The sequence below is a fragment of the Athene cunicularia genome (assembly GCF_003259725.1).
Source record: "Athene cunicularia isolate RWA chromosome 1 unlocalized genomic scaffold, athCun1 chr1_part2, whole genome shotgun sequence".
Taxonomy (NCBI): Eukaryota; Metazoa; Chordata; class Aves; order Strigiformes; family Strigidae; genus Athene; species Athene cunicularia.
In genome coordinates this window covers 58,111,569-58,120,879 of record NW_020799092.1, presented here as the reverse complement: position 1 = coordinate 58,120,879, position 9,311 = coordinate 58,111,569, and the positions used below count along the sequence as shown (strand labels likewise).

Below are 9,311 nucleotides of genomic sequence, written 5' to 3'. Positions count from 1 at the left end.
TCACCTCTCTCCTTGATGGGATACCAGAAACCTAGTCACCAAAAATGAAGTCTGCAGACTTTATCATAAAAACATCCAAAATTGTGTAAAACAGAGTTATACTGTAAAGTCTAACTTGAGGAAGAGTAAATGACTCTCCAAGAATTCTGGAATATCTGTTAAATTCAGATGATAGCAGACACACATGAATCTCACTCTTCAGTGTAACTACCTTCCTCCCTTACTTTAGTTTACTACATGCTAAGACCATTATAAGCAAGTCCAAGTCAGATTTCTCTTCAAACGAACAAAAAGGCCTAACACTGCGTGACAGCTTTGATTATAGTAAATAAACAATTTTTTCAGACTTCACTTGGAGGTGAAAGTAACTTGGTGCCCCATTTTCAAAAATATTTAGGCATGTCATGTGATATCCCTTACTTCTCTGTGTATCTCCAGCCCCAGAGGACTAAGTAGTGAGGTATCTCCAGAGTTATCTATGAAGAAATCTAGCTGAAAGAGAAGGCTGTATGTATATGAATATGTATGTTTCTATATATAAATGAAGATAATATGTTCAGCTGGTGACAGTTTTGTAAATTTTCACAGAATACCCTTCCAATTTAAGTTGAAATCTATGTAGTTTAAATACTCTCTTAAAAATAAATGAATGCTATACCTCATATTCTTCAGTTTCATTCAGTTCAGGAATGAGATCAGCCTCTATAAAAACAAAAATACACACCATATCATCCAACATTTTAAATCCACAGAATTATTATTCTGCAAGGACTCAACTGATTAGTTAATATGTTTTTTGAGACCCAGTCTAAGATGTTTTGTAGGATTGTGTTTGGAGAAGTGGCCTACCACCTGGGCTGAGGACTGGCTCTAAGGGTAGAAATGCTCATCGAGACAGGACAGGTTCAGCCACAACAGATTTGCCTGGATCTAATTTGATACTGCAGCACATGTTGGATCTGCACTGAAGAACCACATTCTGGCCAGGGAGAACCAAGTTTATGAGAATGTCTTCTATGAGAAAGTACAGTTTAATGCAGAAATATAGAAGAGAGAAAAAAAAGATAAGTCTGGGAATCAACTATTTCTCTACATTTAATTTGAAAGCCCTGAAGATATTCTTGTAAAATGATCTGTTCTATAATTCCTCTTTTCTGCACCCAGGCTTGGAGTTAGGTACCAGTGCAACAGCCATGCCATCACATTGAGCATGCAGAAGGCTGCCTCCATCAAGGTAGATCAAGGACACCCAGCCTTCGTAGAGTCCAGTGTTTAAAGCCTTTTTCAGACTTCCACTCCACTTGACTTCATGTAAGGACATGAACCCAGTTCTATCACAACCCACAAAAAGTCCCTAATAAACAGGTACTGGGCGCTCTGTGAAAAACTACACTAAAGGCTTTTGAGGCCTTCCCACCTTTCATAAATAAATAACAGCTGAAGCAGTATCAAGAAATTAATTTCCTACAGCACAGATGAAAATTCTTCTCCCTAAGTCTAGAGTTTAGACTCTCACCTTCTTTGTCTTTTTGGCCAAATCCAATATTGTGCTTCTGATAATGATGGAGAGACTTCAAAACAGGTTGCAAGAAACCTACAAATCTCTAGTAGGAACTGGCATAGGTGTCCAGTGATGAAATCTAATACACCTTCCACAGCATTAACTCATCTTACTGTTCTGTTGGTCCACAGAAAGATCCATTCCCTTTCTGAATCTGTCTAAGGCTTTCTCCTAAGCAATGTTCTAGTGCTCTGTCTGTACATCAGTGCTAGCGTGTATTCTGAGGGCTGATCTGCACTAAGGAAAAATGCCAATCTCAATCTGGGGAGTGGTTCTAACAACAGTGTCACAGAGAGTGCTACATCTACATTTCTTCCACAATTCCCAAATGAAGTTTCCTCAATACGCTAGATGACATCTTTATATTTCTCCTCTCTGAAAAGTCAGATGGGAATCTATGACTTAATTTGTATTCTCTTTTATCTGTTCATATCTGCCTTTCAAAACAAACTGAGACACGTATCATATGCAACATACACTAGATAACTTTTATCAAAATAACAAGCTTATACAGTTTCATTTGTAGATTATAGCACACAAACAACATTTGACTAAACAATGCTGCATAAAATCTTCATAAATTGTTATTTTGTAATAAACATTTATAAATTACCAAGTACTGAATTAACCTTTCATTAACAAGACAGAGAAAAATTCTTACCTCTGACTCCTGGAAGCCTAGGAGGCTCCGGGACAGGGTGGGGAGGGGAGCAGAGGGGAGGAAAGGGTGGAGGACATAATGAAATTCCCTAGCTGTTCAATGATATAAATCAAACATGGTAGACAGTAGTTTGAAAGTCTTCCCACAGTAGACTCATATCATGTATTATGTAATCAATAGAATTCTCTGAAAAATATTTTTAGTACAGAGAAAGTCTATCCATTCTTTCTGTGGTCACTATTCTTGAGTTATCTTTAATCATATTTAATCAGAAAAATAAAATGTGCTAATTGGGCTAGAGTATAAATTAGGGTATGTGCTCTCAAATTCCACCAGCAGAAATCTGTAGTGTCTTGCTGTTGTCTCCATGGAGTGGTATTAACATACATGTATATATATGTAATATATATATATATTAACAACACTAAATCTTCAGGCATTTTACAAAGCCTATTTAAATTTATTTGGTCACAGAAAATGTATTGTCAAAAGCATTAGAGACATACGCTTACAGAAGCTCTGTTAATCCTGTGGCTGAGTTTTTTATTTGATGGGAGACTACAGAAATCTGCTAAGATCCCAAACCAAGGAGAAGAACTGCACCCTCCAAAAAACAACCCATTAATGTAGGTTGATGAACAAGCTTGTTTATTTTTTCTGGAACCACATATTGATTATTCTATAGCTTACATTTTAAAATAAAATAATTAAATCATTAGTTATAAAGTTTTGTAGAGATCTTTTCACAGTTCATTTTAATGACAAATGAAGAAATGATAGAACAACGACAAAAAAGGTAACTATTTCCCTATATTTATGTTCAATGCAAATCTTTTTAAAAACCTCGATCTGATTTGTAATTGTAGAATAATGCACACAACATAAACTGTTTTCATTTCTGTACTGTCTTATGTAATAAACAGCATGGTAAGAACAAAAATAAAGCCTGTTTCTTCTAACTGAATTAGTTTTCAGATTTCTACATTTATCAGTACATAATTAGAAAAAAAGCGTGCCCTCAATTAAACATTTAAGATATGCTTTAACATTAAGATATGCTCTTTAGGACAAAAATCATGAAGACAAGTTACAAAGAAATTGCACAGTTAGACCATCACAGAGCATTGCTGACAGCATGAACTGTTGTGCAGGAGATGGCATTTGAGAGCCATATCCCACCACGGGGTTTTTTTGATGAACACCAATCAAAGTCTACACAAAGGAAGGTGAGAGGAGAGATATAGTATTATTTTTCATTTTTTATGTCAGCAAAAGCACGTAACACCAATATTAACTACACAACAAACTACTGCAGAACTTTCAGAGCTATACAGATGTTCTCTAGAAAGTCAAAGCACACATTTAGATAGTCATTCAAAATCCAATTCTAATAGCAAACAAAAAATTGGAAAATAAAGGTTGGATTTTTATCAAAGCTGACTAAATCATGTGCATGATTCTCTTAATTTTCGATGAAAGTTGTGCATCTATATCATGTAGGGAATCAGGTGAGCTTTACTAAACGGAAGCAAACTGGAGACAATTTTAATGTTCACACATGCTATATCTCAAGATGAAAGGCTGCCATTCTGAATTGTTTAGGAAAAACCCAAAGAGCAGAGATCTTCACTATGATCATTTGCCCAATGTCATATCAGAGCTCCTGAAGCTTCCACAAACTGAGGCAGAGAGCATGCCTTGAAAGAGGTCCTTCCTCTTACTGATGAGAACAAGAGGGTTTAAATCCGGTCTGTGGATCACCCAGAGCCTGCAGAGCCCTCACTAACCACATATGGGAGGCACCCAGACAGGGTGAGGAGAAGGCATGAGAAACACCCTCTCCTGCAAGCATCTCAAAAAGAAAAGGCTAAAACAATGGTTGTGAGATTTTTGAACACCAGATTTATGTTGCACTGAAAGTGTACTGAAACTGCCCTCATTAAAAGTGGAATTCTTCCTGGAAAAGGGCCCATCTAGTGCTTCTGCATGATTTTAGCTCTTAGCTCTTTACATGAAGATAATTGATCTGGAGGTGACTGCAATGAATTTCATCTTAATTAAACTGTCTTACTTAGAGTAATTCTTGTAAATGAAAGTTTTAGTTTATGCTTTATGTGAATCAATTTTATTTCATGTCTTCATGGTGAAGATAACTTTTCTTTCATAAATTCACAAGCAGGAGCTCCAAGAAATCCCCTTTTGCCTCAAGATCTATAAAGCAGATCACAAAACCAATTTGATGTTATAGTTGTAACCAGCAAGTTGATCTGAACAAATCTTCCTCATTAGATATCTACAGTCTCATATCTCTGTTGTCTAATACTTTCAATATTAAAATATTAAATATAAAACTATTTGCATTATTTGCAACAGTTAATTCAGATGTAAATAATTAGTAAAAGTAAGTATGCAAATAAACATTAATATTAGGAATGAATGGAAGTTTTTTTCATATTTTAAAATTATATCCAAGGTTGAGACAGCATCTAGAAAACTTGTTTATAGAGCAATGTGCACTCATAGGAATCATAATAATTACATGGGAGAGATTTTCCCCTGAATTTTCCTCATCCAATCCTTTCAGATGTGCTGCTGTGGAAGTGTCAAAAGAAGACAAAAGCATTTAATAACTTTGTGTCCATTTCAGATAGGAAGCATCCCAAAGAAACAGTTTTTCTGAAACACACAGAATATTAATTTTGGTATTTCATTTTTATTTATAAACTTCTCTTTTATTGTTTGGGTTTTTTTGTTTTTTTTTTTTAAAGTTTAAAATATCCTTGAAACACTTAATTTGACCTGAAATAATCTTCCTCAATTTTGAAGCTTTTAGAAAACTAAAAGAAAAACCTTAGGCAGACCTGAAAATATTGCAAATTTTCAGAACTGCCTGAAATTTGAAAAAAACACAGGTCTTTATACAGATCTGATATGCAGATTATTTAACTCTCCTCTTTACAATGCTTTTTTTAAAACCAAGAAAACACAGGATAAGAATATACTTATATACATCAATTTGTTTTAATGCAACATTAAGGAGACATATTTAAATGTTCAAATGACAGAAAACACAAAAATACCATTTTCATAGTTACACTAATCTGTTCATATTTTATAGAGATACATCTTTACATTGTTATGCTTCCTAGGTATCCTTGCATTACATTTTCTCATTTATTTAACAAAAAGAAATTAGTGATGTTTCTGTGTGAAAAGGCATGAGAATATCAGACCTTCACTCAGAACTGCTAAATAACACTTATTGCATCAAATTCTCATCTGAGAATACAAATCTCAGAGATTTCTGCTGATATGCTGGAAGATATAATTAGTTTTTTATTGTGTATTTTCAAAGTAAGGCCCTCTCTTCTACTGAGATGAATGCAAAGCCACTGCTTTTTTTTCATTACTTCAGCAGAAAACACATCAGAGATGCCATGATCAGTGGCTGCATCTACACCGCTGGCCAGCTGCAGACTGCCAAACACCACATCGACCTCTCACTGAGTTTGTTCCCCAGCAGTATGTGCTTGCACCTCGGGTGCTCTGCGCAGTGCTGCCCGCAGTGCTGGCTCCGTGCTTCCCCAGCCCCAGCGCTCCCACCACCCTCCTGCCTCTGCATCCACCCTTCCTTCCGACGGGAGCCATGGCACATGGCAGAGTGGTATGAAACTCGTCCTTAAAGAAGGGATACAACAGGAGTAGTCAGGCAGGTTAGCCTATGGATATTACCTACACTGGATTTTGCTTTGCAATCTCTATTTTCAGAGTTTAAAGCTGTGATGGCAGCACTGCACTGACGTGATTTGTTGAACTATTGTTTAATAATGACAACACTATGCTGCTTATTTGTCATTCCATGTAGAAATGGATGTGGGGGTATGTAGATGAACTCTCATCTGAGAAAATTCTTCAAACACAAAACCAGCAAATTCTGGAAAGGAAGTGGAGGAATATAGTATCTTAAGAGGTAGATAAAGGATAAACAGAAAAGTGGAATGTCAGGCAGAATATTAGAACCTTGTTGTGGACTTCTCAGAAAACTGAAGAGGAATAGGAAAATTCTGGTAGATATTAGCACAGGACTCCAAAAATGCATTCTTCTTAATACGCTGTGTTTGAAAGACAAGTTAAATGTTTATTGAAAATTTGTATGTACTATAACTGAACCTGTGTCCCTCTCCTTCAGATAAAAATGCACTATTATAAGCCTATTACCATTATTAGTTCATAACTCACGTGATAGAGATTGTCAAGAATCATATTCTTTCTCACTGTAAAGGAATGTGGTTCCCTTGAAATGAAAAACTGATCTATTTTCACAAGTACATCACAAAATTGCTAAGGACTTTGCTGTAGCTAAACAGACTAAAAGAAGTGTAAAACTGAATTTACAGAATCCATAAATAAACAATAAGAATCCAGGCCCTTAGATAAAAACATGGTCTCTTGGATGATCAGAAAATCTTTGATTTTTTTCCTATGATTACTAACAGGGTTCTTAATTAAAACCACAACTCTCACTCACTTTGATAAGAACTGGGTCTGATGCTAAAACTTCCACTGAATTTGGGGAATTATTAAGGACAAGATCAAGCTTCATGCTATCGTTTCAAATTATTTCGGATTTACCAGCAGGCAGAAGAATTAAATCTGGCTGTGAAATCAGTAAGATTTGGTTGTTAGGCCTTTTGATTTTTTGCGAGGCAGCATTAAGAAGCAAGGGAATTCCATCGCCACAAGTCCCTTTGAAATCAAACTCCAAGTAATCATAAGAAATCAAATTTTAAAATCAATTCATACATATTTATAAATTTGGTTTGTATTACTTGTTTCCTTAATACTTTGGCTGTATGGATTAAGTTTGGGATGATGTTTGAGCCATAGAGAAATAATACCAAACATGGTTTTATTTCCCTGCATTATATTGCTGAATGATACACTTGTGAGATTTGAAATCGGGAAGATGTTCTTCAGAATAATCTTAAGAGTTAAAAAAAATTAATATGCAGTTTTTCATAGGCAATGTTTACAAGGAATGGAGAATTACATCATGTAAAATATCAGTAGCAAAGAACATGCTGAAGGTTAACTGCAGCGATTTTGAAATTTCATTTTAGCATACTTTGATAGTCACGCATTTTAACTGGTTTGCAAACAAACTACTTCTTCAAGTACAGATTTTCAGCTATAAGGAATTGCTAAGCTCAAAAGACCACTTACCTGGGTCCTCTAAAGGCATATCAACAATGACTTGGTCACTGTATTTTCCATATAGACCATTAGAGCAAACAGCAACTATCTGAAGAACATAACTTGTATTGGGCAGCAGATTATTTAGAATAGCCCCCTAAAAGAAAAAACATGTTTAATCATTTACTTACAAGTATCAAATATGTGATGTTAATTTTTTCATAAAACATTTTTCATATGAACTATAAATCTCCTTTCTTCTAGGCCTCTAATGTTTGCTTTTTATATTTTATTGCCACAAATGTTTTTCAGTCAACTTTAAAGAATATCTTGTGAATTTTTACAGGGAGGACACTAAACTACATAATTACTTAATGCTGAACGCTAGTTTAGATAACATTATCTCTGATAAGTTATGAGTCTTTAAAGAGGTTTAGAGGACCAGATCACATTAGGAAAATAGCATGAAGCTGTCATCAGTAACTTAGTATTTATATCAATATGATTGTACTGAATCTTATTAGTTGCTTGTGTAGGTCATTCTTTGCACATCAGTGAGCAATAAAGCACAGATCACTATTAATTGACTAAGAGTTTTATGGCTAAGGAGCTTTAAGACTGACATGCTCATAAACTTTTGGGGATAGTATAGCCAAATCAGAACAGTAATCTGCAAAAGCATCATTCTTCTGGGCAAGAGATGGGTTTTGGTTGTGTTTTTTTTTCTTTTTGTCTGTGTGGCTTCATAGTCAAAAAATGGAGTACAGCTTCTGTGAGCTGAAGCCAAAGAAGTAATTTTTCATTGAATCAGCTCCCAGCTACCCTTAAGGGAATTAACAATGAGTGCTTTGCCATCACCCCTTTGTATGAAACTTGAAGAGTTTACAGTTACCAGGTCCTGATACCCGTCTGTCAGAAACTCATGCTTAGTCTGGTCTTCTCCATCCAACTGCTGATAAAAGACAGCAAATCTCTCAATTGTGGTATCGTATACAACACGAGGTCTTTCCCAAGTAACAAGAAGACTAGTGTAATTCTTTGGATCAGATTGAACATTTTCAGGTTCTGAGCTGCAAACTGGAAGAAAGAAAAGATGAAAGAATATGATATTTATTAAACAGTATAAATGACTACTAAGACCTTGAGCCACCTCCTGAAAAAATTAATGCAAGCTGCATACTCTGTCACCAGCTACAATAGACTGTAATCTATAGCAGATTGTTTTTAAAGGTTAAAGGTAAACTATCACACTTGAATTTCCTCTCAAGGATGTTTGAATCTTTTCATAGTACCTAAAGAAGAAACAAAAGGAAAATGGGAAGAGGCTAAGAAATTATTAGGTGAGCGGGTAATGATTTCACATTATGTTTTAAGGCACCATGTAGACAGCTAATGAAGAAGTCTGATCAGACTGTTGCAGTCCTGGGCCTGGCTTGTGCATAGCTTCTTCGTGAGTCTGGAACTTAATCATTTTAGGCAGTCTAGAAGAAGCCTGGTCGGGCAGCTACCCTTGCATGTCTTCCAGCCTTTTCCCTCCAATACTCTTTTCATCTTATTCAAGTAAGCTGAAAATTTTGATACGTTTCTAGACATACAGATGTACTGATTACCAGTGTAGAAATCTACTTGAGACCCTGACAGTTGGTTTTTAAATTGTCAAATTACCTGTGTGTGGCTTAAAAATAATGTACAAGGTCAAAGGTAGATTAACCTATATGAAAAAATTACATTAGCAAAAAATGTAAATTATTTAGCTGAAGCTCACTGAGAAATTACCCGTAAGTTGTGCTACATGAAAAAAAATAAAGTAACATCAGGTACAGTTGCATCATTCACGATTGGTTTGGGTTTGGGGTGAGACCTCATTCTCCTTCCTTGTTCTCATCATCCCCTCTG

General features: G+C 35.5%; 1 protein-coding gene across 1 annotated transcript in view; it reads right to left on the bottom strand.

Moving 5' to 3' along the window:
- The window catches only part of PTPRZ1 (protein tyrosine phosphatase, receptor type Z1), a 102,618-nt gene that overhangs the window by 40,827 nt on the left and 52,480 nt on the right, over nucleotides 1-9,311 (bottom strand). The window contains exons 9-11 of the mRNA XM_026867995.1: nucleotides 8,308-8,492; nucleotides 7,446-7,572; nucleotides 659-702 (exon numbers count right to left, since the gene is read on the bottom strand). Of these exons, the coding sequence (XP_026723796.1) occupies nucleotides 659-702; nucleotides 7,446-7,572; nucleotides 8,308-8,492 (356 nt within the window). The remainder of the gene's footprint in view (nucleotides 1-658; nucleotides 703-7,445; nucleotides 7,573-8,307; nucleotides 8,493-9,311) is intronic.